Here is a 19,480-nt window from a genome sequence, read left to right on the forward strand (position 1 = left end):
GACCTGGGTTTTATTTCCCACATCGGTACAAGGTGAGAAGCACATATCTTTTGTCCCCAGCCGGACATTGCTGGCATATTGCTAAAAGCGGGGTAACACTATACTCACTCACTCATTCACTCAATGCACTACAATTTGTGCATATTTTCTATTTTCTAACTGACATGTTTCAATAGCATTCAGAGCTCCAGATAAGATTTAGCTCATGTGGGTACTGAACCCACTGTAATATTTTGGAGTGGGTATTATGAGTGTTGAGTGGGTATTTCATTTTCCGTTACCCACTGCTTTCAAATATGTGCGTATTTCAGTCATATTACTCACCTAAGTATTATGTCATTGAGTAAGTTTACTAAGCAGGTATGTTCTGCCTTATCTAATCAAAACCAGCTTAAATATAATGGAAATGATTTCATAAAAAATCACTCATCCTATACTGACAGTACAACACTTGTCCTATACTAACAGTACAACTTGATAGCAATCAATGTCTTTTTCATTACGCAAGCGATTTTCATAAATATATTCCGTTCGCATTTGTTTTAAACTTTTTTATGCGTCCAACATTTTAAAAGCGTGGTGGTAGTGCGCTACAATTATTTTTCAATCGTGGTGGAATTTTCTATCGTGATTTTTACCTGATACGCAGCTTATCTGGGCCTCTGGCATTATTTCAGTACATAAAGATTGCGTTGTTTCCCTGAGCAATGAATGATGTGGGATTTATTACACAGTATTGTCATTAGGGGTGGGCGATAATACCAGTTAACCGGTATACTGCAGTTCAAACTTCACAAAATGATATATTGCGGTACACTTTGCGAACCAATTCACCCAATAAGATCAGCAATTTCTGTGACCATGATCGGTAATTTTCGTGATGTAGTCATAAATACTAATAACATTTGCATTGCCTTTATATTATTATACATTAATAGTTTTGAAAATGTTTATTGGTCATGTAATTGTATTTGCATGACTTTTAAACCATATAAATAAATCTAAAAGAAATAGATTGGTACCATCACTTGTATTGATAAACAACCCAAAATAGCGGACGCCGCTGCAGTCGTCTTTTCTCAAGTTCAAAACTTTAGAGCAAAGTCTTAAATTTGGAAACATTTTATATTGATCACTTGTACAATCACATCTGAGTCCTGATAGTGGCCAGTGACATTGTTTCAAAAGAAAGTACAGTAATTTCATTACCTTAAACCATGTGTTACACTTTCACAACATATTGCAATACATATTGCAATACAGCAACACATATCGCAGTATATTGCAAAATGAAAGTTTGGCAATACCCAACCTTAATTGTCGTATTTCCAGTGTATGTGAGCGCAGGTGGCGTCAACGCCCAGATCACCAAGGGCAACCTCACTCTGTCCAATGGCGTCATCCACTTCGTCGACAGTCTGCTGGGCTATGTCTACAACACAGCTCGGGAACAGATCCAGCTGGACCCATCTATCAGGTAGTGACCTTGACCTTTCCATGTCCCTGGAAATGACAGTAGCCTCCCTTTGATGTTTTGTTTGGCTGAAGGGGTCGTTGTCGGCATGGGTACAACAGATGTGTAGCTGACAATAGTGTTGGGAATTGGTTAAAATCTCATAACTGATGATTGGATCATTACAACTGATCAATCATCGAAAATAATTGATTTGTGTCATTTATGAGATTTGTTAATGCACAAAAATGTGGAAAAAACATGTAGTTCTCTGGGGGGATTGGGCAAAATTTCACATCTTGAAAGGGTGACTAGTATGTTAGGAACATAAATTTCTTGGAGCCTTTACGATAAATTCAATCATGACTTGGAACGAGCTTGTAGTGCTTATGAAATGTAACAGACAAAACAAACCTTATGAAAAATATTGTTAATGAAAACAAGTGTTCCAGAATTGTTTGTGTTCGATTATGAGAAAACATGATCGATTGCTTGGTCGTTTAGTCACTGTGACCAATCTTCGATTATTTCAATTAATTGGACCACCACTAGCTGACAATATCATATGTTTTCTATTGTGGCAGTAAAGGTTGCACAATGTTCACAAAGATCTGTTACTCTATACAGAAACGTCCTTCGGGTACAAATCTGTAGTAGCCGTGCCGACAATGACCCCTTCAGCTTTAGTTTGGGAGACTTTGTTATGAATGAAGTTTGACCTGTGTAGGGGAGCTAACTCATGTCAGTTTCCAATGTGATTCGTATATCCAGCAATTTGTTTATCTGGATGATTGGTTGGTATACCATTGTTTGGATAAGCAGGGTTCCATTGTACATAAGAAAACCTGGACAAGATGAAGCAACTGATGTTCGAGGGACAAATTTGCTTGGGACTACCAGCCAGCCAAGCCATCATTTAGTTGAGCTGACAATATCATATATTTTGTATTGTGACAATCAAGGTTGCACACTGCTCATTAAGATCTACTATTAAACAGTATCCGAAATAGTTTCCAAATTTTGCTAGCCAGTTGGGCTAGCTATGCCTGGAAGTTACTAGCCCACAAAATAATTCATAATTCCGCAGGATTTAAAAGTGCATTATAACTTAACAAGTCGGAGCGAGTGATATATTTACAAAATGACATGAAAGGTAAAGCCAGTTGGGCCTGGTGACTCAGTGGAGATTTACTGGCCTGACTGGATTTTTACTAGCCATGGGCTAGCGGGCCAGTGGCTATTTCGCACACTGCTACTAAGACAGCATTTTAATTATGTACCAAAACTTCAAGTCAGTGTTGTCAAACACCCAAACCTAGAAACACTTTTTCAGGTGTGCACCCAGAGCCCTTAATATGAACAAGCTCAGAAAGTCTGGGGATGTTTAAAGTATTAATGTTGTCGGTTTTCTTTGCAGCCAGTTCCGTCAAGTTCTTGACAGAAGTCGAAAGGAATTACAGGATTTCCTGGTCACCACTAGTGGGGTTACCGTGTTTGTGCCGATGAACGACGCTTTCACCAATCTCCAAAACCTGCATGGCGTGGACTTCTTCAACAACCAGACTCTTATCAATTATGTAAGTTGAGAAACAGGGACAGAAGTGGGAGATACTATTATTGCTATTATTATTATAGGGTATTTATATAGCGCGCATATCCAGGCAACTAGTGCATGCTCTATTACTAGTACTTGCAAAACTGATGATGGAAAGTTAATGGTGAAGAGGGCTTCTGTTGAAAATCTGAAGATTTTGTAGCGTACTATTACTTGTAAAACTGATGATGGAAAGTTAATGGTGAAGAGGGCTTCTGTTGAAAATGTGAAGATTTTTTACCGTCAAAATGAGCCAGGTTATGAGAATTAGTCTTTGATATATTTGATAGCATTGTGTGATATTTTTTATGTGCTTGTTCTGAGAAGGTTTTCTCTGTATTTGATGATCAGTGATCAGAGAATGAAAGTTTTTGATGCATTTGGTTAATGTTGTTTTATTGTGTTTCTAAACATTTCCTCATTAACATGAGTGAGTGAGTTAAGATTTAAGTCGCGTTTAGCAATATTCCAGCAATATCACAGCAGGGGACACCAGGAATGGGCTTCACACCAGGTACCCATGTGGGGATCGGGCTTCAAGGATGAGCAAACAACCATTGTACCCATGTGGGGAATCAGAACCCAAAAGATGTCTTCAAGATGATCAGAGATCAGAGACTGAAAAAATATAATGTGTAATTTTGTTTCTTTAACCACCTCCTTGCCCAGAAAATTCCGAAAGGTGAAAAAGAATGTGTTGACAAAATAATAAAAAAAAGCCTGATGGCTCTGTAGCTCACCTACTTACAAAGTTTTAGCAGTTGTCAAATTACTGAGTCCCTTGATGGGATGTGAACACCAGGCCTTCTCATCTGAGTTTAGAGGCTTTGTCCACATGACCAAAGAGATGAAACTAGTGGTGGTCTGATTAATTGTAATAATCGAAGATTGGTCGCAGTGCCTAAACGACCAAGCAGTCGATCATGTTTTCTCATAATCGAACACAAACAATTTTCGACCACTTGTTTGCGTTAACAATATTTTTCACAAGGTTGCGGTTTTGTCTGTTACATTTCAGAAGCACTACAAAGCTCGTTCAAGTCATGATTAATTTATCTTAAAGACTCCAGGAAATTGGTGTTCCTAGCATACTAGTCATCCTTTAAAGATTTGAAATTTGCAAATGCATTTTGTGCAGTTTGCAAAAAAAAAAACCCAAAGAACTACATGTTTTTTTTCTTTATTTCTTGTGCATTAACAAACAAAACCAGGAAAATTTGCTAAATGAAGCTAACCAATTATTTTCAACGATTGATCAGTTGTTATGAACCAATCATCAATTGTGAGATTTTACCCAATTCCCAACACTAGTTAATACAAGAGTAACTGACTGGCCACAGTATTTGTAAATCTGCATGAATGAATGGACTGTTGAAAAAACTTGCATGACACAACAGTTAAATCTACTTCCCACAAATGGCGGCCATATTGAAAATTGGATTTGAACCATATCCATTTACATATGATGTTCTAATCATTTTGGGAGAAAGATCAAATTGCAAAACTTACATAAAAGTCAAAAGTTAGAATATCACCAAATCACGGAACAATTGTATAACCTGACTGCTTGGTACACCTCTACCTAATTTCTACTATTTCCAATATATTACAAAGAACAGCATTTATAGTATGTTGAGCCCCAGTGTACAATGTGTGAAGCCCATTTCTGGTGTCCCCGCCTGTGATATTGCTGGAATATTACTAAAGTGGCGTAAACTCACTCACTCACTCACTCACTCACTCACTCACTCACTCCTCTCACTCACTCACTCACTCACTCACTCACTCCCGCTCCACTCCACTCACTCACTCATCATTGTCCCATGCAGTTACAACTTCATCACTCACTCACTCACGGCGCAGGTGGTGGAGCTAAACATGTTGGAACCAGGCCTGGAGTTTGCCATCACCAACGTCAACGGAGACTACCAGGCCCGCATTGAGACACCGTCCCAGTACCGGGGCTGGAACATCAAGATCTACAGCCAGGGCAACGGTCAGTTGGTCAACTTTATACTGCTTATATGTTACACAAAACCAAATATTTTCCCATTGACTTCTCCAGTAAAGTTTTAATTGTTTTTAAATTAACTAAGCCGTCAATAGCTAATACATGTACTCATGTGCATGAAAGTAATAATAAAAAAAACCCCAAACAATGAGTACTTCAATCAGTTTCTTTTCCGAGTACAGGAAGCTAATCATATCCCCAAGTTCCCCATAAAATGTCAACCGATTGAATGTCACCTGTCGTTACACATGTGCATATTCTAGCATGAAAGTGATAATAAAAACCCCAAACAATGAGTACTTCAATCAGTTTCTTTTCCGAGTACAGGAAGCTAATCATATCCCCAAGTTCCCCATAAAATGTCAACCGATTGAATGTCACCTGTCGTTACACATGTGCATATTCTAGCATGAAAGTGATAATAAAACACCCCAAACAATGAGTACTTCAATCAGTTTCTTTTCCGAGTACAGGAAACTAATCATACCAACTAGTGGTGTGACGATTCATTGATATCGCATCGTTGCATCGATCGCATCATACAACGTTTTACATTGTCGTATATCCTGATATGGTAATTCAACTGGGCCACGATACATCGATATTTAACTTAGAATATTGCCGAATCGCGATATCTGTCAAGAAAAAAGACTTTGTTTTGTTTGATGATTAAAATAATATGCTTAATTATTTTCCCTTCATTAGTACACGTTTTCTCGGAAATGCATGCATCAAGAACTGTGTCAGACATAGTGCTCGCATGTTATCAACATTCACAAAGTCTGTGTATAAACTTAATTATCTCGTTTGCGAATGAACATTGAAAACGCTGGCGGAATGACACGATGTACTTTGAAATGGTTTTTCCGAGCAGAACTCTAAAACCGTTCAATATTTCTTCCCCAAACTTGGCACATACATGGATCTGGTGGTGTACTGGTGCCTTTTGGTAGTTTTGGAATTCTGAATTAAATATTTTTGGCGTTTCCATGGCAAAAGGTCGACTTTGACTGAAATTGGTGGTAGTGCTCTTTTCCGGAGCAGAACTCTAAAACCGTTCACTATTTCTTCACCAAACTTGGCACATAGATAGATCTGGTGGTGTACTTGTGCCTTTTGGTAGTTTTGGAATTCTGAATACAATATTTTTGGCGTTTCCATGGCAACAAGTTTCACTTAGCCTGAAATTGTGGTAGTGCTCTTTTCCCGAGCTGAACTCTAAAACTGTTAACTATTTCTTCACCAAACTTGGCACATAGATAGATCTGGTGGTGTACTTGTGCCTTTTGGTAGTTTTGGAATTCTGAATAAAATTTTTTTGGCGTTTCCATGGCAACAAGTTTGACTTAGACTGAAATTGGTGGTTGTGCTCTTTTCCGGAGCAGAACTCTAAAACCATTCAATATTTCTTCACCAAACTTGGCACATAGATAGATCTGGTGGTGTACTTGTGCCTTTTTGGTAGTTTTGGAATTCTGAATAAAATATTTTTGGCATTTCCATGGCAACAAGTTTGACTTACACTGAAATTGGTGATAGTGCTTCTTTCTGGAGCAGAACTTTCAAAACCTTTTAATACTCTCCTTCCACTTTTCTATATACACACCTAAATATTTGACATAATCATAACTCTCAGAGACATAATCATGAAGAGTATTTTGCCATTGCTGGGGGATATTGATGACTTTGTTGAAAACTTAAAAGATAAAAATTCTTTTGACCAACAAAAATCAGTTTCTGACAGACGGTTTAAATTTACAGCTTAAGCCAGACCGATGGTCTGGTAAAATTTTTAGATGTTCCATACATCTGAGTAAATTCACCATATTTGGTCTGGTTAAATCCATTTTGGGCTGGTAACATTTTGACGTTACCAGCCCTGATGTCTGGCTGGATTTTTTGGCTTATTTCATACACAGCTAATGGTTATATGGATCCACACAAAACGACTTACTATTTGAAGCTAAAATTATTGGTAATAAAATAGTTGATTTGGCTCATGCATGTCATCGCATCCCAATTGTGCAACTTGGAGCTCATGTCAAGCACTGGATTGTCTGGTTCAGATTTGATTTATATTTATCCAACTACAATTTATCGGAGGGGGTACAGTCCGTGGTCTAGACTGCCCTGGTGTTGTCTGACTTCAATTTTTGTGGAAGCCACGGTGGCTGACTGGGTTAGATGGCTGACTTTGTGTACTGCAGTTAGGTGACTGAGGATGTTGGTTTGAATTCTGGATGGGACTCATAAATGTTATATTTATATAGTTATCCTATCTCACGGTATGCATTATCCCACGGTTGGATGGTGGACTGCAGATTACACCTGTGTGTCAACTCTACAACCGTGAGGTCGCATCTGTACTTTTCAAATGTAACATGTGCTACATCCTATTACACACTTGTATTCCTAAAGTTCAGTCAGTATTGTTCAGTCCTAAAGTTCTGTCTGTATTGTTCAGTCCTAAAGTTCTGTCTGTATTGTTCAGTCCTAAAGTTCTGTCTGTATTGTTCAGTCCTAAAGTTCAGTCAGTATTGTTCAGTCCTAAAGTTCAGTCAGTATTGTTCAGTCAGTCAGTATTGTTCAGTCCTAAAGTTCAGTCAGTATTGTTCAGTTCAGTCAGTATTGTTCAGTCCTAAAGTTCAGTCAGTATTGTTCAGTCTTAAAGTTCAATCAGTATTGTTCAGTCCTAAAGTTCAATCAGTATTGTTCAGTCCCAAAGTTCAGTCAGTATTGTTCAGTCCTAAAGTTCAATCAGTATTGTTCAGTCCTAAAGTTCAGTCAGTATTGTTCAGTCCTAAAGTTCAATCAGTATTGTTCAGTCCTAAAGTTCAGTCAGTATTGTTCAGTCCTAAAGTTCAGTCAGTATTGTTCAGTCCTAAAGTTCAGTCAGTATTGTTCAGTCCTAAAGTTCAGTCAGTATTGTTCAGTCCTAAAGTTCAATCAGTATTGTTCAGTCCTAAAGTTCAGTCAGTATTGTTCAGTCCTAAAGTTCAATCAGTATTGTTCAGTCCTAAAGTTCAGTCAGTATTGTTCAGTCCTAAAGTTCAGTCAGTATTGTTCAGTTCAGTCAGTATTGTTCAGTCCTAAAGTTCAGTCAGTATTGTTCAGTATATGTTGAGGTATCAATGGTTGTACTCCTCAGACACATGGGCTGAAGGCGGCTACGTGAAGACACGGGTGATCAGACCTGACGTGGGCGTGACGAACGGCTTCGTACACTACGTTGATGGCATCTTTGGCGTCCCGTACCGAGACGTCCCTGGCTTAATCTACTGTGAAGACTGGCTGATGTGAGTGTTGGTACATATTTTGGGGAGGAAATGTATGACAAACATTTTTGTGCAAATCTCATCTTAGTAATCCAGCGTTCGAAATAGCTGCTGGCCTGCTAGCCAAATGCTAGCTGATTGTGAATCGGGCCAATTGGCTAGCTGAAAATCTCAGATAATTTGTTCTTTATTCAATGCACATGTATAATATTAAGTCAGTTATTAAGGTGTTAAATTAGTAAGTCCGCAAAAGTTCCTTGATATTTATTATCTCTTGTCACACCAAGGTTGTTATATAAAACTGACTGACTGACTGACTGAGTTTAGTTTTACGCCGCTTTTAGCAATATTCCAGCAATATCACGGCAGGGGACACCAGAAATGGGCTTAACACATTGAGCCCATGTGGGGAATCGAACCCGGATCTTCAGCGTGACGAGCCAACGCTTTAACCACTAGGCTACCCCACCGCCCCTCGTTATATAAAAAATGTTAATGAAAGCGCAAAAGAGGTTAGGAACTATTACAATACAAATGTAACGTTTAACATCTTCAATTACCAAACACCACTAATTCTGACTGATGTGCATTTTGATATTGATAGTTTGCAGGGCCAGTGAAGTATGATGTGGGCTAGCAACAGTTTTACTTACCTGGCCCTCCTGGCTAGTTCACCGCCTCCTAGGTGTAGTGGTTAGAGCGTCCGCTCTCCAGGCGCAGGTCGCGGGTTCGATCCCCGACTGCGTCATACCGAAAGACGTTAAAATATGGTACTTGTTGGTCCCTGCCTGGCGATCGGCATTAATGGGTACAACAAGGACTGGTCGGCTCGGAGTCAGTATAATGTGTCTGAGTGGGGTATTCATGCTTCACTGCGGCATGGTATCTCAGTGGGCTAGCACTATAAAACCAGCTTAAGTCTGGGCTAGTACAAGCAGCCGCACATACACATACCCACGCATGCATGTCGTCATATGAGCGAAATATTCTCAAGCACGACGTTAAACCCAATTTCACCTCACCTCACCTCCTGGCTAGTTCACACACTACATCTAGCTACCTACAGTGCAAAAAGAAATGTTCTGCTAAAAATTCAAAGAAAATGTTGTTGTACTTATCTTCCATTTGCCACTATAATAAAGTTATCAAATTCCTATCCCAAAAAGGAAGATTATTGAATGCAATTTCAGAGAGAGAAAATGGATTTATCTAGAATCTTTTGCAAGCTATTATGGATTTATTTATTGTTATGTTCTTTTTGCTTTTAAAATAGTATATTAACATTAATTATGTTCAATAGAGTCACATTGAATATTAAAACCTCTGTATTCTTTATTTATTTCTTTAACCACCTCTGTGGTGTAGTGGTTAGAGCGTCCGCCCGGAGAGCGGAAGGTCGCGGGATCAATTCCCACCCCAGTCATACCAAAAGACGTTAAAATATGGTACTTGTTGTTCCCTGCCTGGCGCTCGGCATTAATGGGTACAACAAGGACTGGTCAATATAATGTGTCTGAGTGGGGTATTCATGCTTAACTGTGGCATGTTATTGCAGTGAACTAGCACTATAAAGCCAGCTAAAGTCTGGGCTAGTACAAGCAGCCGCATTGACCCTACACACTCCTGTACATTGTCATATGAGCAAAATATTCTTAAGTGTGACGTTAAATCCCATTTCACTTCACCTATTTGTTTATTTGACAGGTAAATACAAGCTGATTTTTCCATTATTTATAATGACATGAAATTGAAAGTTTCTAAGACAAATTGGGGGAATTTATACTGTCCTTTGTAGACTGCTTAGTGTCAGCCTCTGATCAAAACCCAGGTAAATCCCTCAATTACCTGTGAAGTTCCACGTTTGAATTGGTATTCAAGAACCCGTGAATAATGGGTCATCATCGGGTGGTCAGGCTTGCTGACTTGGTTGACACATGCCATCGTATCCCATTTTTGTTGATTGATGCTCATGATGTTGATCACTGGATTGTCTGGTCCAGACTGGATTATTTACAGACCGCCGCCATGTAGCTGGAATATTGCTGAGAGCTGCGTTAAACAACAAACACAAACCTCCATTGCCTTATTTGTTCCATTTATTATAGAACTCTTACCAACAATAGAGAAACTACAGCTCTTTTAATATAGCACTATAACACTATAGCCCTCATTCATCTCAAACCTCAGACAGCTGTATAACAGCAGACTTTATATAAATATTGTTTCTGTCCTCAGGGAGATAGGGGGAGGATGGGGTAGCCTAGTGGTTAAGGCGTTCGCTCGTCACGCCGAAGACCCGGGTTCGATTCCCCACATGGGCACAATGCGTTAAGTCCATTTCTGGTGTCCCCTGCCGTGATATTGCTGGAATATTGCTAAAAGCGGCGTAAAACTAAACTCACTCACTCTCAGGGAGATAGCATCCCAGAGTAATAATCTCTAATATCCTTGTTACTCACAAATGCATACATACCCTACAGGGAACTAGAAAAATATGGCTTGGGCGGAAAATATGTGTCTGAATGTCTCCACGTCTGGTTTACTGTTTGATTGATGATCATTACTTCAAATAACAGGAACATAATTGTGGAAAGTTTTGCCAGCAGGAAAGGAATATGAGAACTGAGAATGACAACAGTTTCGTGATGCAGTAATATATTTAGATTAAAAGTAAGGCAGTTTCTCCTTCCTACTTCCTCACAATAACCAGAATCAACAATCCCCACGTCCTGCTTCCATAGTTTTACATTGTCACGCCATGTTGATGTGGGTCTCAGCAGGGACTTTTATGTATGTGCCACATCTTGTCAAGTTGTTATTGTAATATATAATAAATGCCATGGAGTCAGTACTGTTAGGTAACCATGCTACCCGAGCCTTCCTTGTCAGCTATATTTTATATGTGTCTGTGGTTTAAACAGCACTTGCTGACACTGTTAGAGTTGCCATCTGTAACTCACTCACTCACTCATTCACTCACTCACTCATTCTCTCACTCAATGACTCACTCACTCACTTGCTCTCACTGACTCACTCTCACTCAATGACTCGCTCACTTGCTCTCTCACTGACTCACTCACTGACTCACTGACTTGCTCTCTCACTTACTCACTTGCTCTCACTAACTCTCACTCTCACTCACTCACTGACTCGCTCACTTGCTCTCTCACTTACTCACTTGCTCTCACTGACTCACTCTCACTCAATGACTCGCTCACTTGCTCTCTCACTTACTCACTTGCTCTCACTGACTCACTCTCACTCAATGACTCGCTCACTTGCTCTCACTGACTCACTCTCACTCAATGACTCGCTCACTTGCTCTCTCACTTACTCACTTGCTCTCACTGACTCACTCTCACTCAATGACTCGCTCACTTGCTCTCTCACTTACTCACTTGCTCTCACTGACTCACTCTCACTCAATGACTCGCTCACTTGCTCTCTCACTTACTCACTCTCACTCTCTCACTCACTCTCTCTCAATGGCTTCAATCACTCCGCTCACTCACTCACTGACTCACTCTCACTCAATGACTCGCTCACTTGCTCTCTCACTTACTCTTACTTGCTTTCACTGACTCACTCTCACTCAATGACTCGCTCACTTGCTCTCTCACTTACTCACTTGCTCTCACTGACTCACTCACTTGCTCTCACTCATTCACTCACTGGCTCTCTCACTTTCTCTCACTCACTCACTGACTCACTCATGATCACTCGCTCACACACTAATAGACCCACCCCATCTGCTAGTATGCCCGAATCTGCCTGCCTATCCACTCACTCACCCAAAAACCACTCATTCACTCACTGACTCACTCACTCACCCAGACCCACCCAGCCATCCAGGCACTGACTCACTGACTCACTCACTCACTTCTACCTTGCAGAAAGTCATCGTACATATTCAGCATCACCGGCCTGAATGAATACCTGAAGGACGTCAACCTGAACAGGATGCCCGCTTGCAGCTACAACACCAAGAGGAGTGACTACAACTACGCCGACCCCAGCCTCTTCAACAACAACCAGAAGGTCTACGGCACAAACCCCAACAGCGACAACCAGCCATCAGCGTCCCCCCCGATTAAACGTGGGGGTTGTGGGGAGAGCAACACCCTCTGTCAGTTCACAGTTTTCGTGCCGAACGGCACCACAATAGACAACTTCGGGAACAGCTACTACGGAAGACAGTTATTCCGGGACAACAATCGACTCAGATATGTAAGCCATGAATTTCATTTAGATTTTAAGACTAGTTTTGTGGTCAGATGACAAAATAAGTGCTAAAAGCGTATTATGATATTGACAAACATTATGGATAACAACTTCTGATATTTCGTGAGTGCAACATTTCGATACAGATTCTTGTACCGTAGTCAAGCAGGAATGACAATGGTACAAATATCTGACCGTATCAAAATTTGTGGAATAAATGAAGTTATTATTCATAAAGTTTGTCGATATTGCGCTCTCCAACTTCTAAAATTCCACCCAGAAAAGTTAAAATCGTACTGACTCTTGGCATTGTGGGTCAGACATGAAATTTGTCAGCAGTAAAGTATTTTTGAATATTGCTCAACTCTGATTTTAACCGCCAAACATTGGTGCTGAAAACAGTACCGGTAGTGATCCACATTTTTACGTTTGACAGCATTTAAGTATTTTGGCGTTAAATTTCATATAATTCTTACAAAGGAAAAACTTCTTTTTTGGGTCATAACACCCTAACAATCATCTCCTACTCTGTACAAGTTCAGGAAATGCTATCATCTCAGTGTTACGACTGTCATATGTTTCCGTTAAAGTGTGGGAGTTACGATCACCTTAGTCATACAACTGCTTTCTGAAGTGGAGGAGAGGTTCAAGCAAGTGATGAGAAGACGATGACAAACTCATATCCATTATTCTTCTTCCTATTATTTATATTCTCTTTGTGTTCATTTGAAGGTTTTACGGCGTCATATTGCACTAAATCGTAAGATCTACGTGGACCAACTCAGTCGAGGGACACACGTGTATACAGCTGACACAGGGGAGGAGGTCCGCTTCAACAAGATTGATGACAAGAGTAAGTAAATATGTCCTCCTCTATCTAGGCATTATATTACAAATATATAGAAATCTATTTCTGGTGTTCCCCGCTAGTATATTGCTGGAATGTTGCTGAAAGCGGCGTAACACCATACTCACTCACTCACACAACTTATATCAGGGGCAGATACAACTTTTTGAGAAAGGGGGGGGGGTGCACACGTTTTCACCTGTTTTCACGAGAATTTCAATGGTCATTTAATATACTCTTTCTGGATCCGGATATATCTGGATATATAACGTTATTTTTAGGATTACATCTTGTTATTAAGCACGGATCCTACTGGCAAACAAGGATAAGTTGGACTGGTGCAGAGAACAGGTTTACGAGAAGTAGAGGGTGCATGGCAATGAGCAAACCCATTTGGTTTGTGTATACTAGTGCATGAGCCATGCATGACGATGAAATTGATTCTGCGCGTAGCTGCACATGCTTTGCTCATAAGACTCTCACATGGTCGGTGTAGCACTACACTTGATTGCGGACAACCTGGGGCCCCTTCGCTAACAATGGGAAGCGCCAGTGGGTGGCACTCATACATGCTAATACAGGTCAATTGTCAGGTCGGTGCTCAACTTATCCTTGTTTGCCAGTAGTACAATTGGGCATAGATGCCCCTTTCGAGATATTTACCCACACTCTCACTTCTCTTTTCCAGATACTGAAGTTTATTTCATGAATGCAAGGGCTCGAGTCATCCACTCCGATCTTGGAGCCACCAACGGTGTCATTCACATCGTTGATGACTTCCTGTTTGTCAATGAAGACATGACAAGAGACATTTCAGGTAGTTCCAAGATGGCTGCCACTAGAACGACGACCTTAATTAGTTTAATTGTCTTGTTATATTCTGTTTGTTTGTGAATAATAATTTGTTTTGTGAATACTCTCTTGGTGCCATTGTTTATGACTGAAGATTCCAGGTGTTACACGATCTCAAGCAATCTGTTTACAATCAAGACAGGGGTTGTTGGAAAAGAGTCAAGCACTGCTTCTATATGCATATGCCCCAAATGTTCATGTATGTTTTGGCAATGTTGACATAGAGTATTGGTCTCGTTGTAATTAAAGATTGGTTCAGTGATCTGGAGGATAGAGCATCTGCCAGAGAGCGGAAGGTCAATGGTTGAATACTGGTACTGTCTTGAGAAAAGATGATACTTATTGTTGCTCTGCCTGGTGTTAACAGGATACAGTAACTGGTGTGCTCAGGGTCACTATACAGTGTCTGAGTATTCATGTGGAAATGGAAATTGGTATCTCAATAATTCCTCTTTTAAAACTGGAACGATTGTGTCTTGTCATGAAATTGAAAAAGTGATGCATGTTGGTCTGGTTCTGCCCAGAGTCGTTGTGCCTTGTTATAAAATTAGTCACATTTAGCCAGAATGGAACCACTGATCCCTGGTTCTGGGTGCTGTAAAAACAACACACAAAACGATCTTAGTGCTACATTGATCGTAAGTCTATGCTTAACAAGGGGAGTTACGATAACCTTAGCGCTACGATCGCTTTGAAAAATAGGCCCCGTCTTATGAAAAGATTGTACTTGTTGTTCGCCTGCTTGGAGTTGGGCATTAGGGGATTAAATATCTGGTCTCCTCGGTACCGCGTTATTGTGGAATATTGCTGAAAAAGGCATTAAACCTTACGCAGGTAGTGAAGTGAGGCTGTGTAGGAATCAAAGGAAGACCGAAGTCAAATAACTTCCCTCAATTCATGGATTGAGTGTGGACCATACCATTGCCAGATATTGAATCAAAGTGGATGGTAGAGTTGAGTTGAGTTGGGCTTTACGTCACATCGGCATTATTCCAGCCATATAGTGACGAGAACAAGTCTGCATTAATATACATTGAGGAGGGTAGATGGTTGCAAAGGTCTGTTTTTATTGTGCGGGTATTCATATTAAGTTTGGGCATGGCATCTTAACATTTCTCTTTGTAAAGAAACAGCTGTGTCTTGTCATGAAATTAAAAAAGGGATGCATGTTAAAGAATTTTATCTTTTTATAGAGATATAACAGTGCTTGACTTTTTCCAATAGTATATACACCACTTCTGAGTTGATAGAGAATTGATATCTTTTCATGATTTGATGATATGATTCGCGTGATATGTCAAGTGTATATATGGAATGACATATCTGTTTTGTGCCTGTCAAAAGTTGAGTTCATATACTGAAGGAAGGAAAAAAGGGAATACATGTACATGAAATTGCAAGTGTTCCTATATCCTTGTGTAAGGTTGTTATGCAAGCTGTGTGTACGTGTGTGTGTGTGCATGTGCGCGTGTATGCATGTGTGTGTGGGTGTGCACATGCGTGTATGTATGTGTGCACGTGTGTGTATGCATACGTGTGCATGCATGTGACTGTGTGCGAGTACGTGTGTGTGCATGCGTGGGTGTGCATGTGCAACTGTGTGCATGCGTGCGTGTCTCCGTGTGTGCGTGCTTGCTTCAGTATATAGACACACCCTAAGCTTGTACCATAAGCAGATACAATTCATTACACTTTAGCAGCTGTTGAACAGCAAGTGATCAAGCAGCAATATCTGGATTCTCTTTTTTATGGATTTACCGTATATTACCGTAGATACCCCTGAAAAGAAGTTTAACAAAAGTGTAACCCATAAATAAGCCTCCCCCTTCTACAGGCTTTTTTAGTCTTCAAAATTTGGCTTATCTACAGTAATATACGGTTATGGTGTTTATTCCTAATGAAATCACTTGTTTTGAATTATAATTCTGCATTTTCAGAGCAGTATTAATTTATTTCGTCATTTCACTTATCTTTTTGTATTGTTGAATGGACCAATATCAGCATGTTTTTATGATCTTTGTACTAATGATGTATAGTTAATGTTCTAACCCATGTATGTTTATAGTATTAATAATATTTGTAAATATTCTCTTTTTATACTTTCATATGAACATGCCTTCACATTCATCCTCTCATCCTTCATTCCTTCATATTGATTGTTACCTGTACAATATTAATACACTGTTCACAACCCACAAGTGTCAGGTGAGATTGATAAAAAGTGTTTATTTCAAATTCCATCTTCAAAGGTTACAACAAAATTGATTTAACTATTGAACAACTGAGTGTACAATGAACTCTGCTTTCTATTGATTGTATATTTATAAATATAACCTGTCATCAGTATCAGATGTGTTATTTTACACATTTTCTAATAGTAGGATGACCTGTGAAGGTCCGGATTAGAATGAACCTTCAGTAACCCATGTTTGTTGTAAGAGGCGACGAACATGATCGGGTGGTCAGGCTCACTAGCTTGGTTGACACATCATCGGTTCCCAAATGTGCAGACCGATGCTCATGCTGTTGATCACTGGATTGGGTGGTCAGGCTCGCTGACATGTCAATTGTGTAGATTGATGCTCATTATATTGATCACTGGATTGTCTGGTCCAGATTTGATTACTTAGAACCGCCGCTATATAGCTGGAATATTGCTGAGTGCAGCTGTGTTACCAACTAACAAACCAAACCCAAAGTTAGATATTATAATCCATGTTTTCTTCAAAGGCACAGAACTTGGATTTTGCAGCTGCTCTGGGTATTTGACCCTGGATGGATTTCTTTATTTAAATATTAGATGTCGGACAAAATGAAAGCTCATCTACCTGGGTGTAGACTGCCTCAGCTGCGATGCATTCACTACACTACCGTGCAGAGTTGCCTCCCTTGGGCGTGCAAGGAACCTATGAATATGGGTTCGAATCAGGGTTTACCCTAGACATGTTTCAAGGTTTGTGTTGCAAAAGAGGTAAAAATCTGAGACCTGAAGTGATGCAGGCTGTCCTCCCACATCTGTGCAGAGTTGCTTCCCTTGGGCATACAAGGAACCTATGAATGTCGGTTTGAGTTCCAGCCCATACCCATGTTGGTGAGTTTTACCAAAGTTGTAAACATCTGAGACCCGTATCACTTCAAGCTTTCAGGCTGTCGAGAGTTACCTCCCTTGGGCATGAAAGGAACCTATGAACGTGGTTTAGAATCCTAGTTTACCCTAGACATGTTTCCATGTATATCAGCCTGTATCCATGTTGGTGAGTTTTACCAAAGTTGTTAACATCTGAGATCTGCATCAGTTCAGGCTTTCCTCCCTCGTCTGCAGAGTTACCTCCCCTTGGGAATGCAAGGAACCTATGATTCAGGCTCTCCTCCAGTCTAAGTAAACTTAGACTCAGTATTATTTGTTACACTGCTATACTGAGTCTAACAAAACCTGGTAGAAGGTCACATCAGCTAACCTTTTGGACTGACCAATCAGAACACATCTTACCAAATCGCGAAAGGTAACATTCGCACATACCGTTTGAACCTTTACCTCAAAAACTCAAACAATTCCGAATGCTATTTTCCGCACGATCGCTTCCGAGTGATACACGCAGTGAGTAAACAGTCGCTGAAAATAGCATTTTTGTCAATATTCAAAGATGTTATCTTGAGAAAATATAAGCAAATAGTAACCATGTCATTAGAAACCCATATGCGTATATACTGCAGGTCAAATATCTGTGTTTTATGTGGATTTTCGTTTGTTGATAGATCAGAGTCAGGGAAGAGAAAATCCAAAAACCGTTTTGTAAGTCCCGCCGAACCCAAACAAGTAGTCCTTGTCTGATTGGTTAAATCCATTCGGCTGTCTCACGTTTGATTGGACGATCATAGGTCGCTCAAAGGTTGCTCAAAGGTTAGCTAATGCAACCTTCTGCTAGGTGAAATTGGTTTTTGAGAATATTTTGCTCATATGACGACGTGTATGCGTGTGTATGTGTATGTGCGGCTGCTTGTACTAGCCCAGACTGAAGCTGGTTTTGTAGTGCTAGCCCACTGAGATACCATTCCGCATTGAAGCATGAATATCCCACTCAGACACATCATACTGACTCCGAGCCGACCAGTCCTTGTTGTACCCATTAATGCCGAGCGCCAGGCAGGGACCAACAAGTTCCATATTTTAACATCTTTTGGTATGACGCGGTTGGGGATCGAACCCGCGACCTTCCACTCTCTGGGCGGACGCTCTAACCACTACACCACGGAGGCGATCGCGACTTTCTACTAGGTTTTGTTAGACTCAGTGTAGCAGTGTAACGAATTATACTGAGCCTAAGTTTACTTAGACTGGGCTCTCCTCCTACTCTCCAGACATGGTGACATATAACAGATATACTGTTCAAACTGGTCTTAAACCCTGTTCCCTCACTCATTCAAAGCATCATCTCTAGGTAAGGTTTGTTGTTATGAATGGCCATCTCTGTTATATCATTATATTATATGTAGTTTGTATTAGCTATTTATGTAATCAAAACTGGGTGTAGATATATTTAGCATTTTTGACTTGTCAGTATTAGGATTTTTAAAACCTTTTGTGAGATTATCCTCCAAAGTGATGTCCTATACTTTCATTATGTATATAAGGCCAGACCAATTTTATTTCTTGTTTTACGGATCCACTGGTCGCATTTTTTCAAGAATAAGAAGAAAAACAAAATTAATTTTCCCTGCTCAATAAATAAAATTGTAGTGTTTTTATTGGTCAATAATGTAAACTTAAAAGAAAATATTTTTAAGATTGTTTTTACCTCATATACACTTCATTAATTGCCAAAAGTAAAATGCTTTTAGTATTTAGAAGGAATATTACTTAGACTGGTGATTTTAGTTTGGAATGAGCCTTCAGTAACCCATGCTTGTCATAAGAGGCGACTAACGGGATAGGATGGTCAGGCTCGCTGACTTTGTTCACACATGTCATTGGTTCCCAATTGCGAAGGTCGATGCTCATGCTGTTGATCACTGGATTGTCTGGTCCAGACTCGATTATTTACAGACCGCCGCCATATAGCTGGAATATTGCTGAGTGTGGCGTAAAACTAAACTCACTCACTCACTCACTCACTCACTCAAACCATCCCACATTAAACTAAAACTTTCTCTCCATACCAGTCATTTGTTGTGAATTATTTTGACTCTACTTTCATATCAGGGACCCTGTGATGTCAACATTGATCTT

The 19,480-nt window shown here is 40.0% G+C and overlaps 1 protein-coding gene across 1 annotated transcript in view; it reads left to right on the forward strand.

Moving 5' to 3' along the window:
* The window catches only part of LOC124274758 (periostin-like), a 35,931-nt gene extending 20,488 nt beyond the window's left edge, over window positions 1-15,443 (forward strand). Inside the window, exons 7-13 of the mRNA XM_046710127.1 lie at window positions 1,333-1,477; window positions 2,871-3,030; window positions 4,911-5,043; window positions 8,207-8,354; window positions 12,227-12,560; window positions 13,287-13,407; window positions 14,090-15,443. Coding sequence (XP_046566083.1) covers window positions 1,333-1,477; window positions 2,871-3,030; window positions 4,911-5,043; window positions 8,207-8,354; window positions 12,227-12,560; window positions 13,287-13,407; window positions 14,090-14,295 — 1,247 coding nt within the window. The 3' untranslated portion in view covers window positions 14,296-15,443. The remainder of the gene's footprint in view (window positions 1-1,332; window positions 1,478-2,870; window positions 3,031-4,910; window positions 5,044-8,206; window positions 8,355-12,226; window positions 12,561-13,286; window positions 13,408-14,089) is intronic.
* Window positions 15,444-19,480: the final 4,037 nt, after the last annotated feature.

Source organism: Haliotis rubra, unplaced genomic scaffold, assembly GCF_003918875.1.
Source record: "Haliotis rubra isolate DU_JTF1 unplaced genomic scaffold, ASM391887v1 Scf194, whole genome shotgun sequence".
NCBI classification, from domain to species: Eukaryota; Metazoa; Mollusca; class Gastropoda; order Lepetellida; family Haliotidae; genus Haliotis; species Haliotis rubra.